The sequence below is a fragment of the Lissotriton vulgaris genome, chromosome 3_1 (genome assembly GCF_964263255.1).
Source record: "Lissotriton vulgaris chromosome 3_1, aLisVul1.2, whole genome shotgun sequence".
Taxonomy (NCBI): Eukaryota; Metazoa; Chordata; class Amphibia; order Caudata; family Salamandridae; genus Lissotriton; species Lissotriton vulgaris.
This window is the reverse complement of record NC_141689.1, coordinates 555,108,682-555,132,032: the sequence shown is the minus strand read 5'-3', so window position 1 is coordinate 555,132,032 and position 23,351 is coordinate 555,108,682. Positions and strand designations below refer to the sequence as shown.

Here is a 23,351-nt window from a genome sequence, read left to right as displayed (position 1 = left end):
AGGAGAGGCCCTCTGACTCTTGGGCCTCTGATCTTGCTAGTTTTTTTACTAGCAAGATCCAACTTATACAGGATTCTTTTCCGTCGGCGGTACCCGCGGAGCGGATTAATTCTGAGGCCAACCGATCGTCCCCGGCTTCGCCAGGCCTGACGCTGGGCGTATTTCCACCTATATCTGCGCCCGCCTCTTTAGCACTTATGGGCAACTTGAAATCGGGCTCGCCCTTGGACCCATGCCCTGCTAAAATTCTGGCGAAATTGGCCGAGGTGATTAATCCATTGGCTAACCCGCTATTGAATCTCTCGCTGAGCCAGGGAGTGGTTCCGCAGGCTTGGAAGCAGGCAATGGTCATCCCGCTGCTCAAGAAGCCTGGTCTGGACCCTAAGGCCCCAGTTAACTACCGGCCTATCTCTCTGCTGCCGGCTCTCACGAAAATTGTTGAAAAGCACGTGCAGACGGTGCTGTCCAATTTTCTAGAGTCGAATGAGATTCTGCACGCCACCCAGTCGGGCTTCCGTCCTAATCTCAGCACGGAGACTGCGCTCCTCGAGGTCTCCGAAACTATCAAAGGGATTTTGGATACTGGGGGCAAAGCCATGCTGGTGATGCTGGATTTGTCGGCGGCTTTCAACACCGTCCCCCATGATGGCCTTCTCACAAGACACCATGAGATAGGACTACGGGGGACGGTGTTCAGCTGGTTTTCCTCCTTTCTAGCTGGCCGCCGGCAAACGGTCTGGGCCTCGCCAGATTCCGCCGTGATGCCGCCTCTGGGAGTCGGGGTCCCTCAGGGCTCTATCTTGAGCCCGACCCTCTTCAATATCTTCATGACCCCTTTGGCGGCGTTGGCGGAGTCGTTTGGGGCCCGGATCGTATCCTATGCAGACGACACCCAGCTCCTCTTCTCGTGCAAGAGAGGAGGAGACTTTGAGGGGGAGAGTATCCGGGATTGCCTTGGGGCTGTGTTTCAATGGTTTCAACTGAACAGCCTCAAGTGCAATTCCGATAAGTCCGAGGTACTCTTCTTTGGGTGTGACACGGAGCCAGACTGGCAGGCTTGGTGGCCTACCAACATGTCCCCCCCAACGTGTTCATCCCAAATGGCTAAGAACTTGGGGGTCAAGATGGACAAGGGGTTGACCATGAAGTCCCAGATCCTGGGGGTGTCGGGCATTTGCTTCGGCCTCCTTAGGATGCTACGGAGGTTTCTTCCCCTCTTATCGGAGGAGCACAGGAAGCTGACTGTGCAGGCCCTGATAGGCTCTAGGCTAGATTATTCAAACGTTCTGTACCTGGGCCTGCCAGAGTACCTGCTACAGCGGCTCCAAGTTGTGCAGAATGCTGCGGCGAGAGCGATTTATGGATTGAACAGACGCGCTAGTGCTGCGGGCTTGCTCCAGACCCTGCATTGGCTCCCAATCCGCAAGCGGATCGCCTTTAAGGCTTTGACCCTAACATACAAGGCCCTCCATGCGACGGGAGCAAAGTACCTCCAAAAGAGACTTGCCTTCTACCGACCGGCTTGCTCTCTGAGGTCAGAATCCCTATTTTTGGGGACTGTTCCGCGAGTGAAGAGAGCGCGCTTGGGAGGTCGCTCCTTTGGACTACTGGCGCCACAGCTGTGGAACTCTCTGCCTCTTACACTCCGGGTAGCCACCAGCTTACTAGCTTTTAGAAAGGACCTTAAAACCTGGTTGTTTACCCAGTAGGCCTTTTGCATGCTTGTTGTTTTCTTCCTGTCTGTGACACTCTCTCTTTTAATGTGTTATGTTAGTCTACTGCAGCCTACCTTAAATAAAAGCGCCGGGACACTCTTTTTGAGTAGCCGTGCGCTCTATAAAAGCCATTTTAACATAACATAACATTGTCAACTCTTCTGCATCTCCCTAAATTGGTGGACAGCCGTCTCCCATGCCTCCTGGTCACCCTTAAGTGGCAAAGACTGTGTCCCCTCTGTTTGCAGGTGCTTCTCAACTTGAATCCACATTTGGGTTTCACCGGACAATTTCACCTTCTTCAACAGCGGTATCTTCCTGAAATCCTAGTTGAGTTTGATGGCGGTTCCTAACACCACTTTGCACCAATGCACCCGGCTTCCCTGGTGTGGGTATCCTGGTTTCTAGGGTATCCATTGGTGGGGTGGCTCTCCAACATTCTGTCTTCCACAGGGCTTCTTCAGGGTCCTATGGGAAGGGGCCTTCTTTAAAATCGTAACCGTAGCTTACCAATTGACTTGAATTGAACACGCGGTCATGTTCCCACTCTGCGCAGCGCCTCTATGGGGTTTCTAGTTACTTACCTCAGGTGGTTCCTTGGATCCCCAGCATTTCTGGGTATAGTCTTGACTTGAATCATGGTTCGCAACCCACTATTTTAGTATAGGGTATGGTTTCCCCCTGGCAACTACTGTGTATTCCTGCTACTTACCTGTTTTATTGAAAAGTATTGAACGCAAGGTGTATATCTCCTGGTAAGAGATATTTGTATACGTTAGTGACTGTCTTAAAATAAGTACCTATTTTTATAAATACACTGTGTGGTTCTTTTTCACTTAATATATACCAAGAAGATTATGTTCTGGTAAAACAAGCTGCTTACACTCCTTCTGGACTAAGCCTGAAGGTTTCTCTCCCCAGCTACCGCTTGGAGAGCTTTCTACGATTGTCTAAGACCACTAAAATTACCATACGGGGTGTCTGGATTAGTGCAGGGTACTACACTTACATATGTGAGTACCATATACTAAGCCAGCTTCCTACAAAGTCCTTTTGGGCATTTGGTCAAAGCCCAGCACTGGAGCTCCTGTGGATAGGACGACTGACCGCCGTAATTTCCCCAGGAGACCCAGCGTTCCTGACCCAACAACTCTCCACTGAGAGCTTGCTCGTCCAAGCCTCATCGAAAGGCAGGTTCCTTTCTGCTCCCCAGATATGGAATCCAAGAAGCTTGACCACTTTGGGAAGATGTTTTCTTCCTCCAGCTTGGCATTGTGGTCGGAGAATACCGCTTGTCTCTTGGGCCGATGCTGCCATACTATCTGGGATACGGTTGTGCAGGTGCTGACTCAGTGCCCGGACGAGGCCCGGGCCTTTCTCTCTCAAGCAGGTGCAGACGGGAGAGACACAGCCACATTTGTGAAACAGTGTGGACTAGATACCACTGACTCACTGGGTAGAACAATTGCCACGCTGGGAGCTGTTAAATGCTACGCCTGGCTGAGGACTTCGGGCTTCTCAGGGGATGTCAGGTCTTCTTTAATGGACATGCTCTTTGATGGCACTCGCCTTTTTTGCAACAAGGCAAACTCAGCGCTTGAAGGATTCTCGAGCTACGTCCAGATCCTTGGGCCTCGGGGCTATCTATCATTCGTGCTACGGAAGGGGCGCCCAGCCACGTCCTGTCCAGCCTAGCCAATGAGTCATGCAAGCTGTCCAGCCTCTGCGTGGCCGCTGACGTCGGACCCAACGTCCTATTGGGTCAGCAAGCCATTCGGAGCATGACTTCAGGTATTGGTCGCGCTCCAGACACCAAGAGCACACAAGGTGCAGATCTGTCATGGACATCCCCTGATGACAGGAGCTGCAAGGCTTGAAGCAGTCTGACGTTGAGACAACCCTCGAGGTTCAAAACTCAAAACTGAAGTAGATAAAAGTCAAGAAAGATTAGATAAAATTGGCTAAGGGGTAGCTCTCTCCAGATCTGTACTTGGCCTGGCAAGGGAAAAGAATCCGCAAACTGATTTCTAGGGATAGGGTCTCTCCTACAGGGCCCTAGTTTTGACGCACCAGTGGACAGTGTCTTTCATGACTGTGAACTTTTGGTGTGGAAAGTCGTGTTAAGAACTGATGTCAGTGTGCATGGGCAGCGTCTATGTAGTTCCTGCAACGTCATCCCAGAGCCCACAACGGACGGGGTGCCGACCGATGCCCCCAAACAATGCGCAGTTGTACTGCTGAAGAAGAAATATCCGGATCCAGACTGGCATCTGGGGGAAATTCTAAAGTAAGGAATCTGCAACTAATGGTCTCCATCAGATACAATACATCTACGACAACTATCTACTAGTTCACGCTCAATCTCGTTTCATAATGGGATGCAGTGCCAAAACAGCCAACATCCACATTGTTGATGATACTCTCAACATGACCTCTCGGCGGAGTTTGACACAGTCAATCAAATTCTGGAAATCAGAATGGGGCTGAAGGGGACTGGGATCAAATGGTTGATCTCCTTAAAAGACAAACACTATCAAAGCATAACATTTATCAACTCCACCTATACACACAGAACACATCCACAAGAAGTAACCCTTTATGATCTCTAACACACTTTTCATTCTCTACCTGGAACTTCAGGGCGCTCTCCTTAACATCTCCAACATCTCAGACCACTTTATGCAGAAAACACACAGCACCACCATAACGTCACCTTGCCCACAGGCAGAGTTTCTCACTTTGACACTAGAGAAAATAGAACCATGGATGTCCCAACATAACCTACAACTGAATCCACAAAAGACAGAATTCATACGGATCTCACAGCCCAACAGCACTATACCAGTCTAAATTTGACTGAAAACCAGCAACATCCTTGTGAGAAGCTGGCTTAGTATATGATGCACACTTATGTAACTGGGCACCCTGCACCAACCGCCCTTATGGTGATTTTAGTGGTCTTAGACAACCTTAGAAAGCTCTCTAAGTGATAGCTATGGAGAGCAGCCTTCAAGCCTAGTCCAGAAGGAGTGTAAAGCAGCTTGTTTTACCAGAACATAATCTTATTGATATAGAATAAGTGAAAAAGAACCACACAGTGTAGTTATAAAAATATGTATTTAATATATAATACTCACTAATACATACAGGTATCTCCTAGCCAGAGATACACACAACACACACAATACTTTTCAATAGAAACAGGTAAGTAGCACGTAATGCACAGTGGTCATCTGGGGGGGACCAAACCATACACTAAGTTAGTGGAATGCGTACCACAACTAGAGTCAAGACTGTGCCCAGAAGACGTTGAATTTTCAGGGACCCAAGGAACCACACAAGGTAAGTAACTAGGAGCCCCACAGAGGTCGTGTTCTAAGTGGAAACACGACCGACCACATGATCAATACAAGTCAATGGGTAAGTTGCGGTTGCTAATTTCTTTTTTTTGATAACCTATTTTATTATGTTTTAAAACAGGAAGAATACAGCACTGGTCATTTTATTCCAAGCTTGATACATTGATTAGCCGTCGCGTTTAATTGTGTACGAAACACACTGTGACCTGCAACAGTCAACATTATCATGCACAATGACAAAATCTCAGCTCACCACCTAACCCAAACACGTGGTTGCGAGTTTAACAAAGAAGGACCCTTCCCAGCTTACCCAGAAGAAACCCAGTGGAAGACAGAAGGTTGGAGAGTCACCCCACCCGTGGATACCTTAGGAATCAGGATACCTGCCCCACGGAATCCGGGTACATAGGTGTGAAGGTCGTCGGAAACCACGGTTGATTCCAATGCAAGACTTCAAAAAGATGCTGCTCCTGGAGAAGATGAGAGAACCCGTGGAATCCAAAAGTGGATTCAAGATGTGAAGAACCTTGAAGCAGAGGGGAAAGAGTCTATGCCACTCAGGAGTGACCAGGAGGTATGGAAGACGAATGCCCACCGATGTCGGGTGCTGCAGGGGAGCGGACAGTGACCTTAAAACTGCAGCTGTGTGGACCAGGCGACGCTGTGGAAGACCAGGAGCAGTACACAAACTGTCCCACGTCGGATGTCAAGAGTTGAGGGGTCGGTGTCCGGCGATAGCACCAACAAGCCTTGGTAACTGCAACCAACACAGTTGAGAAAGGTCCAATGTTGGCGCAAACAAAGTCCAGGGGACTCACCACAAGCAGGGGAGTCAGGGCAGGCCCAAGCATTTATGGGAGCACAAAGAATAAGAAGATGACACTCTAGAGGACCCACAAGCCGGAGGCACTGGATTTGCAAGAGGACCTCGAGCAGCTTACCAAAGATGCAAGCTTACGATGCAAGAGATGCGGTGAGGATGAAGATCGTGGTAACTGGAGATGCTTGAGGTTGGGGCTACTTGGAGCTCAAAAATCTTGATGGAAAGAAGCCAACAAGCCTTTGCAACTGCAAGTTACCGTGGTGCACAAGGGTTCAGTTCCTGCGCCTCCGACGAGGGATACTAGCCTCAAACTTGGTGAGAAGACAGGGTAGGCTTCGAGGGATCTGAAGAACCACAACTTGTGTTGCTGAGCCTTAGATGCTGTGCCTGCAGATGCAGGGAAGTGACTCCGTCACTTCAAAGGAGATTCCTTCAGGTGTCTTGGATGCTAAGGAAGGTTTAAAACACAGGCTAAAGAGGATTACATCGAGTAATTATTGTTAAAAGTGCAAAAGTCATTGAAAAGGAACGTGTGATAATCACGAAAGCTGTGCGCCTGGATTGGAGTGCAATACCGTTCCATTGCTGATGTTATATTTGTTGACATGAGAAGGGGCAGATCACGTATTCCAGGGCGCACGCATACAACTAAGAGTGGAAAATCTTTGCCAAATGAGGAGCATAACGGAAAAAAAGGAGTGCACGGCAATTTCTATTTGTGATACTTGGATGCCTACAGGCCATGGAAGGTTCCTGTATGGTGCACAGGCACAGACATTGCAGCAGACGAGCAGGGCGACGAGATCAGGAGCAGCAGGAGTCTTCCTAGTTGCAGCCATGATGCCTAGAGCGAAGTCTAGAGTGCCCAGACGGTCAAAGAAGAAGTGGTGTCGGGAATGAATCTTGTCCCATGACGAATCTAGGGTCACCCACAGGTAAGCCCTTAAATACCCTAAGGAAAGGGTTGGGACAATTCAGGGGTACCTCCCAAAGGAGGGCTGGACAAGCAGGAGAATACTCCCCTGTTCTTTCTCCAGTTTAGTGCCAGAGCGGGAGCTAACGGCTTCCTGAAATGATTTGAACTGGACTATACATGGAGGGCACCAAGTGTGCCCTGCACGCAGACTATGTGGCGCTGGCAAGCGCTCCCACCCTGCCTGACTACACTAAATCCTGTCTGGGAGGTGGTCACACCTCCCTGTGACAGGATACCTATTGTTCTGCTTTCCCGTGCCCGAGATTAGCTCAGCAGCAGGAGGGCAGAAACATGTCTCTGGCCGGCAGCAGCCTTGGTCCGGGAGTACTGAGGGGCTAACGGAGGGCCTTTCCAGTGCTTGGAATCATACCTCCCACACCGTTTACGGTGTGGGAGGTATGATTCCAACAACCTCCCACACCGTTTACGGTGTGGGAGGTATGATTCCAACATGTTTGATACAAAACATGATAAGATTTGTTGCAGCCAGTTTCGAGATGGTCACCACGTTATGACGCGGTGCTCCTCTAAATGTCATATAGCTGCCTCACAACCCGGGAGAATGGACTCCGTAGGTCGTAGGGGTGTCCTGCTCATGCAAGGGCACCCTCACACTTTGAACCAAGCACCCTGCCTTTAGAATTGCAAAGGCCTGCTGTAGGGGTGACTTATAGGTTTTTAGTGCAGTGACCTTAGGTATAGGGAAACCTATATCTTTCGTAAGTGGTGCTAACGCCAGCTTTCACAGGCTGCAATGGCGGACTTGTAGTTACCAATTGAGTGGTCTCCTATGGTCGGCATAATACATGCTTCAGCCCATGGGGAACACCTGGTGTAGCTATGCCCTGGGGACCTTAGTACCATATACTAGGGACTGATAAGATTGCATGAGTGTCCAATCTGGGATGTACCGAAGTATTTACCAAATTAATTTAGGGAGAGAGCACCGAGACTGGGGTCCTGATTAGCAGGATCCCAGTCAGACTAGATAGTAACAGCATTACATCAAGCAAGAAGTTGGGGTATCCATAAACGCAGATCCTACTTTCCTCTTATCCTCAAATGCCAAATATCTATTATAGACTGCACAAAACCTTAACCTACAGGAACACACAAAGAAAATATTCAGAGGAGCACAACTTCAAATCTTATTACTTTGAGGAGTAAAACACTTCTTTCATCCTGAGAACTTCAAACAAGTGATAAGACTACGTAATGTTCTGCTTACTGGATTCTCTAAACTCCACCTTGCATCCCTCAAAGCTGCCCTCCACTCCGCCATGATCCTTGTATCAAAACATCAGGAAATTTGACCACATCACACTCTTCCTAATTACATTAAGGTGACTGCTGATCGAAGCAAGAAGAATCCTGAAACAAACCTGAATTATTCACAAAGTCCTTCACAGAAAGACCCCGATCCACCTGGCCAAAAAACTGATCATTGCAGGATGACTCTACCTCCTATAAAGCAACAATAACCTCCCACTGGAAATACCTCCCTGCTAAATAAAATAACCCTAAAACTAGCCTATTCTGGTTGTAGCCCCTGGGATCTGGAACAACATTTCCCCTTCAATCAGAACCAATCCTTCTCTTAAAGTCTTCAAAGGGGAGATGAGAAAACTACTCATCCAACAATTTCTCCTGAATGGCCCCACTACCTACACCCAACAGCTTAATCTTTGTATCAATTCAAAATAAAAGGACCATACCTATATAAACCTTAACTGAGCAAATATAGATACATTTAAAGTCCTACCCTATATCCCATGTGCATGAGGAAACACCACGGGTCAGACGACCCCTAGCATGAATTTTGCACAAACACAAACTCAATACCTACTGAACCCAGAGTCCCTCTAGAACAATGATGGCTTCATTAAACTAAAATGACACAAACACGGACTGAGACCTACGAACCTCAAGGTCCCACAATAAACCAAAAGGACAAATCACATCCAAAAGTACCTAGCCACAAACTAGAAAAGATCAAACTTCAACATGTCCAGCTATCTATGGTGGAACCTATAGACTTTTGCAGTCTTCAAAAACTTTGTGGTCTATGGTCCACCCAGAATAATAAAAACTATGCTGCTCATAGAATAATAACCATGCTCTTACAATAATACGCTACTCTGGGCGTGTTCCCTGGGTGCACCAATGTATATATTTTAACACATACATTTGTCTCTATATGACTAATCAAAGAAGTATTGTATTATCTCTATTCTACTTGTAAAGCGCTCTCACTTCCCTATTGGGCAATGGTACGCACTATTTAAAAATTCAAACACTGTCCTAAACCTGGTTTCCCACAAATCTTATGCTGCATCAAGGAAGCTATCTCAACTCATCTGCTATAATTGACCCACACTGATAGTGTCTCCAGCTCATTTACAAAAGTGATAGAATGGGTAGTTTCAGTTTTTATGAACTGGAGATTTAGGTTTTACATATATATTTTACATGTTCATAATGACAATTGAAAATAGCCTTTTCTACTCTCCTTTGTTTGACGAACAGGTTTAATGTACTTGTTATGAATATACATTTTTTTCTGTTTAGTTTCCAATTGCCATAATCTTTAACGGAGGTTTGTCTGAAAAAAAGCTCTTATTCCTGGATTACCCAATCTATAGCTTTTCAGTAGAAGAACATTCCCTAATAAAAAAGGTAAGTTTAGACAGAACTAATTAATTGAGGTATCAAACAACTTAATTATTTATGACCAGATTAGCAGTTCTTTTTGAAGGCTGAGTTGACTATTATACATTAAGCAATTAAGGAATCCATTACATTACACACTCACAATTTGAAATTTATTAAAAGATCAAATACAGTGAAGGACTTCTATAGACAACCCCAAACATGCATCAAGAATATACAAGAGTGCCTGTTGGTCAGGCTTGACAAATGCAACAGTGCAATCAAACAGGGCACTCAAACAGGCACTATGTGGGCCACAGCAGGAGTTGGCAGAGCCTGCCGTAAAGAATAGCAGTCTCTGCATTCACTGTTGACCAGGACCTGAACATGCTTGTAGTGGTAGTGCAGTGGTATTCATTCTACTCTAACGTAGATTTGCCTGCATTCAACTGGATAACAACTATACGAACAAGATCTATGCATCTTACATACATATCCAATAACAGGACCTGCATGTGATAATCAATGGCTTACCTAGCTCTTACAAGAGGACGCGTCACCCATTTCTTCAGAGTCCTTCGTCCGAAAGCAGTTCTGGTGTGATCCAAAGCCCACAACAAGCTGCCTTTGGTTTTCATGTCAGTCTAAAATAGGATTCACAGAAAACACTGGCATCAAATAAACAAAACATTGATCATAAAATGCTTGCACTAGCACAGTGACAGAAGCAACATTTTGCAAATAGTTTTGTCGGTTTCAGTCCTTATTGGCGAATTTACAAAAGGCTCAATGAAAGTAAAAATGATCAAAGAAAAGAGGAACTTTTTGTAATCTTCTTGTTTTACACCATGGGGTCATCTTGTGTGAAAACAAAAAAGCGTCCTGTCCAGTCACTATTACAAACAATGTGATATCTTCAAATAACAGAGAGTGAGGTAACTGAGCTTAATCCATACTTTATGAACCTATACAACATTCCTCAGAGTCATTTTAAAGCTTTTGGCAAGTTGAGGAAAGAACTTGTTTTAAAGTAAAACCCAGGTCCGTGAGCAGAAAGAGATTTATCAACAATCCTTTGAACGCCGTGCAGTTTCGAAATGTTTACCTGACATGCTGTTGGGGGTACTAACATCACTACACTGTAATTACGTTTTATGTTTTAGCTAGCTAGCTTTAAAAATGGCCACTATGCACATAAGTTACCAATTTATGTACTGAAGTTTATTTTCCTTGCTGCCTTCTGAGTCAGAAGCTACGTGGTTCTTGCTTCAGAATAGGGTCCCCATGGATATGTGATTTGTTGTTATGGTATCATCAGGCCAAAGGCCTAGTATCATCATTGTATTACTCAGTGATTTAAAAACCTTAACGTTTTTTGGTCACTGAATGTTGGCAAGAATGTTGATGGGGCAGATCGACGACAGTATTTTGTGGTCGCAAACGGGAATCCGGCCCATGTGCGACTGCAAAAAAGGTCAGCCACATGTACAAACCATATTTTGCGAGTCACTAACATATTAGAGACTCGCAAAATATGGTGTGCGACTCGCTATTAGTTAGGGGAGTGCCTTCCTAATAGCGAATGTAAATGGCATGTAATATTGCTATCCAACCGCATTTGTGGTCACAAAAAACTTGCAGTTTAAAAAGGGTGGTAAGCCACTCGCAAATCAGAAGGGGTCTCCAGGGGACACCTTGGGCCAGATGTAGGTCGCCAATTACCGGTCGGTAACGGCCGATTCGGCCGTTACCGACCGGTAATTGGTTTTTGAGATGTAGGGGCCATTATTTAACAGAATTGGTAAATTGACCGATTCTGTAAAATACCGAATCAGTAATTTTACCGATTCGGTAAAACCCAGATGTAGGTAGCACTGTTTACAGTGCTACAGGCCTTCAGAATTCGGTATTTTACCACCCAATCCAATTGGGTGGTAAAATACCGAATTCAGGTGTTCATTCACATCTGTGCATGTACACCTGTGCCATGTGACACACAGACATGCCCTTAGGGCATGTATGTGTGCCACATGTCACACAAGCCTGTACTTGGGGTGCTAGAGGGTGTCAAAGTGACACCCCCTGTCCCCTTGCAGGATTCGGTATTTACCGATTCGGTAAATACCGAATCGGTATTTCCCATTGATTCCTATGGGCTTCAAGGCCCATAGGAATCAATGGGCAATACCGATTCGGTATTTACCGAATCGGTAAATACCGAATCATACAGATTCGGTAATTCTAAAATAAGAATTACCTACATCTGCCCCCTTCTGATTTACCGACTCTTAAATACCGAATCGGTATGATTCGGTATTTAAGAGTCGGTAAATCGGAATTACCTACATCTGGCCCCTTGTCCTTTGTGAATGGGTGCGTAAATATTTTTAAGAGCAGTTAGTGGTCCTAGGGACCACTAACTACCCTTAAAAAATGAAACTGAAAAGTTTTCCTTTAAGGAAAACGGGCTGCATTTAAATAAAAAAACTACTTTATTAAAAAAGCAGCCACAGACATGGCGGTCTGCTGAACCCAGCAGGCCACCATCCCTGTGAGTGCGAACCATTCCCAACGGGGTCGCGAATTACGACAGCCTCATGAATATTAATGAGGCATGCAATTTGCGGTCCCCATTGGGAATCGCAAACAGTGTCCGAGACACTGATGTACATTCATTTTTGCGAGTTGCAAATTGTGAGTCGCATTTGACGCAATTTGCGACTCGTAAAAATGAATGGTCATACATCTGGCCCAATCTGCCTTTGGCATTTTTGTCTCCTCTTCATCTATCTAACAGAGTAATCTTATCGTCAGAAAACCTTGCTTATTTAAAATTATTATTAGGATCAAGGTTGCATTTACAGATTGGGAACATTCAGACAAGTTCAAAATTAGCACTTTTCAGGAAGATGTTCCTAAGTATAACATACCCGTGATCTTGTAGCTACTGTGCATCATGTCCCCAAAAAGATAAGAATGAGTTTATGATGTTTTACAATTTTTTACTCATTTTTCTCATTACAGAGAAAAAGAAGTAATGTGCTTACATCAGAGTATCCAACGTTCATCCAGGAGGATTGGAAATCATGCCAGCGTTTAAGGATAATCGCTGAGAAAAGAAGTTCAATTGAGCTTAATTGCCACCAAAAGAAGTGTTTTAGAGTAAGGAGGCAAACTGCCAACTGTACATCGGCTTCAATGGCGATGTCATGAAGAAAGTCATAACAAGGTTTAAAACCTACTGAGTAACAATAAATGAGCTGAGAGGGAACAACTAAAGTAAACATTTTCAGAGAACGAGCCACTAGTGATGATCTACACAGGGAAGATTGATCAAGCAAAATTTGAAGATGAGATTTAAACGGCTGATGCTTTCTGACTCAAACCACTGAACAAACTTAGTCGGGCCACTAAATCAAAAGGCATGCAGCATTTTAAGGATTTGCATGACGGACGTGATCCTTCGACTGCAAGAGCAGATGGGCACTGTGAGGGAGAAAAACATGACAGCTGACTACTGAGTGACAAGAGCCTGGTGTACTAGATCTTCCTTGTCTAGTCTGGAGTGAACAAAATTTCACACCAGGATTTGTTTGTTAGAATTATGTAAGAACCTAGAAGTGTGTCAGAGAAGGAATGAAATAATCAGTAATGCACAAGCAAGGCAGGGCTTCATAGGATCACAAGCCCTATGAACAGTGATAGAGTCACCATGGAGTACGTGTTCTAGTGGCACTCGACTTGTATAACAGACATGTAAGCACAGGCTAAATGTTTTAAAATATTTTCATGTCTTTTCTTTTGCAGTTCTTGCAAGGGCATACAGACCAACTCTAGAGGGGTAGGTAGCAGAGGTGTGTGTGATAGTGTGGGAAGTACGTTGTGGCTAGCAGGTTGTGTGTGTGGCTTGCCTTCACCCCAAGACTGGCTCAATACGAAACGGGGGGATGTTGGTAGGATGGCACACAGGCGGCACTGATGGCCATAGCATTAAATTGTATAGCTGCTTTCCTGGAGGATGCCAACCTCTGTGGGGTAGAGGAGAGGGGGGAATAGTTTGCTTGCGAAGCAAATGGCCTACAGATAAAAAAATCTGACTCTGTAGGAGTTTACAGTGGCAGCTCTGATTTAGGGGGCAGGTGGTTAATTACAGCTGACTGTATGAGTAGGTGAACCTTCAGTAAGCTCTAGTTAGCAAACGATCTCCTTTCTAGTAAATACAAATTTGCATATGCTGAATGATAAAATTGCTGCCGGGTGAGGACTTGCACCTCGCGAGACAGGCATAGCCATGCCAATCGGTTGTCAACACAGCAGAGCCTACTATGTGCCATCTTGACAATCTTTCGCCATCTCTCTCTTCCCTCAATGTCTCTTGTCAACTGCATCTCCTCTGTCTCTCTCCCCCTGCCCTACATTTCATGCAAAAACAACACTCGGTGTGGGCTTCCCACAGTGAGGCCAAGCCTCTCAATGACAAAACAACAAAACCAATGCCAGTACTGTGACTTCTACTAAAGAGAATTGAATTAATCCACACAAAGAATTAAACTGAGTGTAGGTTTGGACGATCTGTCAGAATAAATCACTGTTTATTTATCATGTGTTTTTTTCAAAACATTTTTGTTGGTTATTATTCACCAAAGATACACAAAATGAATAAAGAACAAACAATACATAATACAATTTTCATAAAAATGACATTAACATAAAATATACACTAATAACAAAGTCTTTCATACGTGGTTGATCAACATCAGCACTCCAATCTCACACTCACACACAAACCATACATACATGTCAATATTTACAATTTGAATGTCACAAATAGAATTTTTGATTACACCAAAGAAACTCGTTTGGTTTGATCAGAAATTATTAAACCATATCAAAAACAATTTAGTGAATTGCACTCTTATGGTGTAGACAAGCGGTCTACGCGTTTCGAACCCCTAACTGGTGGGGGGTTCTCATCAGGACCTCATAACTGTGGAAAAGAGAAAGGAGATCACTAAATGGGAAGATGTTTGAAAAAAGGAACTAGCTGCCCTTGTGGAGTAGTGCCTCTTACCTTCAATAGGAGTGTGCACTGATTAAGGACAAAACCGGACGTTGACAACTAAAGAAAGGGGGCACAGAAACACCAATCAGAACAACATATTTACACTGCAGATTGTACATTATTCGCCCAAATAGGCGTTCAAAAACACTTACTTTGCTGCTAGAATAATGTCTGTTCTATGTCTGTGAAGGGAAAAGGGAAAACGGGCTTAGCGGCAGTGCAATTAGCAAACGGGGGTCGGGAAAGCAATTGAATGTGGCCGGGCTTACTTGTGGTTGTAGTTTCACCGCGGAGCTGGAGAGGAGCAAGGAATGAATCGTGGACCTGTTGGAAGAAAGGACGCCCGTGCGAAGAGTGGTTTAATGTAGGCGTCTGGGTGAGGCGTAGCTCGATTAAAAAATAAATCTATCCGGGCTTACTTGTGGTTGTTGATACACCGCGGGTTTAGAAAAGGAACCAGGAGTAAATCGTGGACCTGTTGAAAGAGGACGCCTATATTAAGAGTGGTTTAATGTTGGCGTCTGAATGAACATGGCTCGATTAACGGTTCGGATGCAGATGGTGCTAAAAGCGCTTACCTTCGAGGAACTGCCCTTCTCCTCTACGTGGTGTCCGGTCTGTAATTCGTGAAAACACGACTGACTGTGTGGCGTGCTGGTCGTACGATAAATGCCATTTGCGGCCAGACTTCCGGGAAGTGGAGGATTTTGGGAAAGGTAGTTCTGACGCTAGGCGAGTTCGTCAAGTATAGAAAGTGACGGTTTGCTCTAGATCGTTACTGAGAAACTTTGTTGGGTACCTTCTTTTTTAATTTAGTGGATTCCTGGGCAAGTTTGAAAATTATAATATCCACGGATTAAAATAAAACTATTTTTTGACCAAATGTCATCGGGCTGTTTTCAACATTCTTTGTGGAGTGACACAACCCAAGAAAAATTAATACACGGGTATAAAGCGATCCTAGGTCCAGACATCGAACGACAGATGAATTAGGGACCAGGCGTGAAGTAGCCGGCTTGTTGGTTTGAATGGTGTGGTTTTTTGTCTTTATGATTAAGGATGATACTTCACTATGCAGAAAACCTATGAGAGCTTGTTGGGTGTTGTGGTCCCCCATCTAATAAGTAGTGTTCTGTCTTGGTCAGTAGTACATATAATGTGGCAAATAAAATGGTGGAGACGGGACCTTACAGTCTGCGTTTGAGTCAAGGCCATTGATGGAAAAATTGCAGCAATCAGTTGAGCTTGTATAATTCCGACATCTCGTTCAGGCCATCGACAGCAGTGTTAAACTTCAGAATGAGCATTGCTTCTCTCTTGGATAATTTTGTATCCAGATCTCCTCCTCTTTGGTCTCTGTCGACCTTTAGGATTACTGTCCATTTGAGATCCGATTCCTTATGAGCCATGGTGTGCCAATGGTTCACCAATGGCGCTGTCAAAACCTTCATCTTTATTCGTGATTTATGCGGAGTAATTCGTGTTCGGACTTCCTGATTGGTTTTGCCGATATATAAGAGGTCACTGGGCATTTTATGCCGTATAGGACATTACGTGATCTGCAGTTGGTAAATGAATTTTGTTTCCAATAGATGTTCTTGTGTTGGAAGACTGATCCTTCTTCCGTGGTGGTACAACATAAACAGGATCCGCATTTCTTGTGTCCGACAACTGGAGGAAGGCCGGCAAAGGCTCTGACTGATAGCACTTCTTTTTGTGGCATTGCTGCTCTGACCAAATGATTAGCAAGGCTTCGGTTTTTCTTAAAAGCGAATAACGGTTTGACATTGAGCGATGTATGCAAGTTTTTTACTAGATGCCAGTGAGTGAACACCGCCTTTTTCAGCAAGTTGGAGTTAGGGCAGTATGTTGAAACAAAGACAATCCTGTCCGTTTCTTTTTTTGTCTTTCTTTCTAGCAGACTTTCGCGTGGTGTCCACCACGCGCGTTTCATAGATCTTTTCAGTAATTTTTGGGATACCCGCGTTCCAAGAGGTTATTCGTCAGGTTTGTGGCATTGTCCATAAATTCATATTTGAAATGACAATTACGGCGAATACGTAGGTATTGCCCATAAGGTAAATTATCTTTCATACTTCTTGGGTGATTGCTTGTAAAATGTAGCGACTTGTTGCGATCCGTTTCTTTCTTATACAAAGTCGTCACAAGTCCTCCATCAGCTGGATATACTACCACATCCAAGAAAGGCATTCTGTACTTCGAATAATTTAAACTGAATTGAAATTCTTCTGTTCGATTATTGAGCCCTTGGTGAAATTCTTTAAGTTGTTCCTCCTGTCCTGTCCTGTCCAGACGAAAAACATGTCATCGATATATCTACTCCAATATTCGATGAATTGGATGAAGGGTTTATTTTTGTAGACAAAGTTTTCCTCATAAGAAGCCATGAACAATACTGCTAGTTCTGGGGCGAACGGGCAGCCCATCGCAACTCCGCTTATTTGATAGTAAAAATCTCCATCGAAATTAAAATAGTTTTTCTTCAGTGCAAAACTTGCCAGTTTGAGAATGAACTCTGTTGGGACTCTGTGAGGTCTTGCTCTTGTCTCTAAGAAATGTTCTAGCACGTGTAGTCATTCGTCCTGGGGTATTTGGGTGTATAATGACACCACATCCATTGATACCAGGAAATGGCTGTGTTCTTCAAATTTTACCTCACTTATTTTGTTCATGAAATCCGTGGTGTCTTTCAAAAAGGATTTGACTTCAGCCATAAAGGGTTTCAAAAAATGGTCTACAAATTTTGATGCTGGCTCCATTAGAGATTCGCACCCAGAGACTATTGGTCTCCCAGGCGGTTGTGTCTCGTTTTTGTGTACTTTAGGCAGTACATAGAAAAGTGGGATGCGTGGATGTTTTATTTTTAGATATTCTGTTTCATTTTTGCCTAAAAAACCTTTTTCAGTTCCTTCGTTGATAATTGAGTGGAGTTGGTTCTTTAATTCCGTGGTAGGATCACAGTTTATTTTCCTATAACATCTTTTGTCATCTAACTGACGTTTGACTTCAGTTATGTACAGGGACTTGTCCCAGAGAACAATTGCACCGCCTTTGTCGGCTTGTTTGTAAATTACCGAGCTATCTTTCTTTAAATCCATTAGAGCAAGAGACTTTTTTTCGTCATATTGAATTTTGTCCATTTTTTACTTTTCTCCATGTTTGCTATCGCCGAAAGTAATGTCCTTTCGAAAGTTATAACTTCCTTTGGAATTTTATTATTAGGAGGGACAAAAGATGATTTATTTTTTAAGCCTGTGGTTTCGACTGACAACTCACAAGGATTTTCGGCAAAAAATGCTTTAAGCCGAATCTTTCTGCAGAATTCCATGGTTTCAGTTTTAAGCTTTACAAAATCTGTGAATTGAGACGGCACGAAGGAGAGACCCTTTTCCAGGACACTTGTTTCGTCTTTGGTTAGAATTTTATTGGAAAGATTAAAGATGGGCGATTTCTTAAATTTTTGTAATTCTGTCTCCTGGTGGACATTTCCCATGGTTGGTGATTGAAGCGTACTTTGCCCCTGGGTTTTGTCTGGCCTCTTCCTAAAAAAGGCGTTTGGTGATTTTGGTGCGAGCCCCTCCTATTATTGAATCTCCGAGGTTCCAACCAATTTGAGAAGGACAAGCAAAACATTAATATAGATAAAGTTTACCCATATTTACAAACGGACTTTTATTGAAGACCAGAGGCACGAAGACACCTGCAAGAGTATCAAGACAAGTCATCTAACAACTATATCACATTTTCTGAAACATCTTCTTCAGGTAGCAGTAGTGAGAACGAAGCACCTGAACCTCAGAGATTCAATAATAGGAGGGGCTCGCACCAAAATCACCAAATGCCTTTTTTAGGAAGAGGCCAGAATCATCTTTTGTCCCTCCTAATAATAAAATTCCAAGTTATCAAATAAGCGGAGTCGCGATTGGCTGCCCGTTCGCCCCAGAACTAGCAGTATTGTTCATGGCTTCTTATAAGGAAACCTTTGTCTACAAAAATAATCCCTTCATCCAATTCATCGAATATTGGAGTAGATTTATCGATGACGTGTTTTTCGTCTGGACAGGACAGGAGGAACAACTTAAAGAATTTCACCAATGGCTCAATAATCGAACAGAAGAAATTCAATTCAGTTTAAATTATTCGAAGTACAGAATGCCTTTCTTGGATGTGGTAGTATATCCAACTGATGGAGGACTTGTGACGACTTTGTATAAGAAAGAAACGGATCGCAACAAGTCGCTACATTTTACAAGCAATCACCCAAGAAGTATGAAAGATAATTTACCTTATGGGCAATACCTACGTATTCGCCGTAATTGTCATTTCAAAGATGAATTCATGGACAATGCCACAAACCTGACGAATAACCTCTTGGAACGCGGGTACCCCAAAAAATGACTGAAAAGATCTATGAAACGCGCGTGGTGGACACCAAGCGAAAGTCTGCTAGAAAGAAAGACAAAAAAAGAAACGGACAGGATTGTCTTTGTTTCAACATACTGCCCTAACTCCAACTTGCTGAAAAAGGCAGTGTTCACTAACTGGCATCTAGTAAAAACTTGCATACATCGCTCAATGTCAAACCATTATTCGCTTTTAAGAAAAACCGAAGCCTTGCTAATTATTTGGACAGAGCAGCAATGCCACAAAAAGAAGTGCTATCAGTCAGAGCCTTTGCCGGCCTTCCTCCAGTTGTCGGACACAAGAAATGCGGATCCTGTTTATGTTGTACCACCACGGAAGAAGGATCAGTCTTCCAACACAAGAACATCTACTGGAAACATAATTCATTTACCAACTGCAGATCACATAATGTCATATACGGCATAAAATGCCCATGTGACCTCTTATATATCGGCAAAACCAATCAGGAAGTCCGAACACGAATTACTCAGCATAAATCACGAATAAAGATGAAGGTTTTGACAGCGCCATTGGTGAACCATTGGCACACCATGGCTCATAAGGAATCTGATCTCAAATGGCAGTAATCCTAAAGGTCGACAGAGACCAAAGAGGAGGAGATCTGGATACAAAATTATCCAAGAGAGAAGCAATGCTCCTTCTGAAGTTTAACACTGCTGTCGATGGCATGAACGAGATGTCGGAATTATACAAGCTCAACTGATTGCTGCAATTTTTCCATCAATGGCCTTGACTCAAACGCAGACTGTAAGGTCCCGTCTCCACCATTTTATTTGCCACATTATATGTACTACTGACCAAGACAGAACACTACTTATTAGATGGGGGACCACAACACCCAACAAGCTCTCATAGGTTTTCTGCATAGTGAAGTATCATCCTTAATCCTAAAGACAAAAAACCACACCATTCAAACCAACAAGCCGGCTGGTTCACGCCTGGTCCCTAATTCATCTGTCGTTCGATGTCTGGACCTAGGATCGCTTTATACCCGTGTATTAATTTTTCTTGGGTTGTGACACTCCACAAAGAATGTTGAAAACAGCCCGATGACATTTGGTCAAAAAATAGTTTTATTTTAATCCGTGGATATTATAATTTTCAAACTTGCCCAGGAAACCACTAAATTAAAAAAGAAGGTACCCAACAAAGTTTCTCAATAAAGATCTAGAGCAAACCGTCACTTTCTATACTTGACGAACTCGCCTAGCGTCAGAACTACCTTTCCCAAAATCCTCCACTTTCCGAAGTCTGGCCGCGAATGGCATTTATCGTACCACCAGCACGCCACACAGTCAGTCGTGTTTTCACGAATTACAGACCGGACACCACGTAGAGGAGAACGGCAGTTCCTCGAAGGTAAGCGCTTTTAGCACCATCTGCATCCGAACCGTTAATCGAGCCATGTTCATTCAGACGCCAACATTAAACCACTCTTAGCACAGGCGTCCTCTTTCAACAGGTCCACGATTTACTCCTGGTTCCTTTTCTAAACCCGTGGCTTATCAACCACAAGTAAGCCCGGATAGATTTATTTTTTAATCGAGCTACGCCTCACCCAGACGCCTACATTAAACCACTCTTCACACGGGCGTCCTTTCTTCCAATAGGTCCACGATTCATTCCTGGCTCCTCTCCAGCTCCGCGGTGAAACTACAACCACAAGTAAGCCCGGCCACATTCAATTGCTTTCCCGACCCCCGTTCGCTAATTGCACTGCCGCTAAGCCCGTTTTCCCTTTTCCCTTCACAGACATTATTCTAGCAGCAAAGTAAGTGTTTTTGAACGCCTGTTTGGGCGAATAATGAACAATCTGCAGTGTAAATATGTTGTTCTGATTGGTGTTTCTGTGCCCCCTTTCTTTAGTTGTCAACGTCCGGTTTTGTCCTTAATCAGTGCACACTCCTTTTGAAGGTAAGAGGCACCACTCCACAAGGGCAGCTAGTTCCTTTTTTCAAATATCTTCCCATTTAGTGACCCAGATCTCATTTCTCTTTTCCACAGTTATGAGGTCCTGATGAGAACCCCCCCACCAGTTAGGGGTTCGAAATGCATAGATCGCTTGTCTACACCATAAGAGTGCAATTCACTAAATTGTTTTTGATATGGTTTAATAATTTCCGATCAAACCAAACGAGTTTCTTTGGTGTAATCTAAAATTCTATTTGTGACATTCAAATTGTAAATATTGACATGTATGTATGGTTTGTGTGTGAGTGTGAGATTGGAGTGCTGATGTTGATCAACCACGTATGAAAGACTTTGTTATTAGTGTATATTTTATGCTAATATCATTTTTATGAAAATTGTATTATGTATTGTTTGTTCTTTATTAATTTTGTGTATCTTTGGTGAATAATAACCAACAATTTTTTTAAAAAAAAACATATGATAAATAAACAGTGATTTATTCTGACAGATCGTCCAAACCTACACTCAGTTTAATTCTTTGTGTGGATTAATTCAATTCTCTTTAGTAGAGTCACAGTACTGGCATTAGTTTTGTTGTTTTTTCTACATTTCATGCAGCCAGCAGAGCAGCAAACAAGAGGAGCGCAGTGGGATTCCTTCTTCCCAATTAATTGTTTGTGAAATAGACTACAAGCCTGAATATACATTTGTCTGTAAAGCTTCCCATGCAATTCACAACTGTTACATGAAGTGCTTTTTGGTCCCGCCTAGGCAGTGCTTGCAATGTCTGTTCGAGACATGCTGTATTCCGAAAAAGGCATTAAGCTCCACTCACCTTCTGCCAATCTTTTTATTTGGTTCCTGCCTATGTCCTTTGTAAATGGTGGCATTGGTCAATAGGCTTAGTAGTCCATCCTTAGTACCGTTTTCTGTTCTTGTATCCTCCCATAAGGACTCCCCGTGTTACATGTGTTGTTACTCTATAGGCTTTAATTACAGCCTCCAACCACTATTTTCTTAAATACCTTTGTGCTGCCTTTTTTCATTTATCCAGCGCTGCATGCCTCGGTTAGAGTAATGGGGCGTAGCTTTTCTTTTATTATTTGCAGGCCGAAACGCGGCAGTATGCCTTTCTTTTTCTGTTTCATTTTTTTTTTGTACAATGGCGTCACCTACGCTTTACCTTTAAACATCTTAAGCTAAAGCAATTGCTTTACAAGTAAACAAATAGAAGAAAAATAATGTGCATTTTTTTCAATTTTTTTTTACTTCTGAAGCAAATGCGGCACTAGCACTTTCGCTTAAGATGTTCAAAGCTAAAGCGCGGGTGCTGCAATTTTGGAAAAAAAAATTGAAAAAAATGTGCGGCCACCACATTTTTTATTTGTTTACTTTTGTTACAATCGCAGCACCCGCGTCTTAGCTTTCAACATCTTAAGCTAAAGCGCGGGGGTCTCTCATTGCTTCAAAAGTAAATAAATAGAGCAATAGCGGCACCTGCACTTTAGCTTGCAATGTTGAAGCAGCATCACCTGAGCATCACTCTGCCCCAGCCCAGCACCAGCTTTTTTTAATAGGGTCTTTCAGTTATACATACATCTTCTTCATGATTTATTTATTTATGAAGTTTTATATAGCGATATATAAAATTTTAAAAAATGCTTACAACACTTTTTTATTGTAACTTTTCAAAATGCTGCACAGCAGCCTCACTCCTCTACACCATAGCTTAAAGAGATATGCAAAGCCAATAGCTCTGGCTAAACACTTATAAGGTACCAAAGGCAAGACCTACTGCCTATGGCAAAGCTTGTTGAAGATTGTTATGTCTCTGAATGTGACAATGTATTGGGAAAAGAGAGATGTTCCCAATTTAGCTGTGGTAATGTTCAATTTTGGTCCTGTTCTTGGTGCAAAATATTCAAATCTTCTTTCAAAAAATGTAATGCAGAAGAGGTGATGGTGAAGACTGTGTATATGCTTTTGGAAATAATTTAAAAAATAATGGAAATACATTTAAAAGGAGTATGCATTATTTCTCTATCAGTTTCTGTAATTATTTTTGCAGCATCTCTTTCATAGTATGATTCATATGAATCATCTTGGTAAGTAGTGTTAGTTTTGTAACATAGAGGGTTGAGGGAAAGTCAGGTCTATGGATTTCACAACTAATCCAAACTTACAATATAGCAGTATCTCCAATGGAAAGCTGCCACCCTTGGGTGTATAATCTTGTAGATCTATGAATACCCGATCTGGAAAAAGATTACTGAGTTCTTGAATTCCCATTCCTTTTAATATATTTCAGTAATGGTTCCTATCATATCTACTTTGTCCGTCCATGCGGAAGGCTCTTTACATATCACTAACAGAAGCTAGTAGGGTTCAGCCATCCTGAATTCAATCTCAC

General features: G+C 43.3%; 1 protein-coding gene across 1 annotated transcript in view; it reads right to left on the bottom strand.

Annotated features, from left to right (window-relative positions):
• Positions 1–23,351, bottom strand: part of MSH3 (mutS homolog 3) — a 2,089,876-nt gene that overhangs the window by 1,116,578 nt on the left and 949,947 nt on the right. Inside the window, exon 12 of the mRNA XM_086960834.1 lies at positions 10,057–10,166. Coding sequence (XP_086816960.1) covers positions 10,057–10,166 — 110 coding nt within the window. The remainder of the gene's footprint in view (positions 1–10,056; positions 10,167–23,351) is intronic.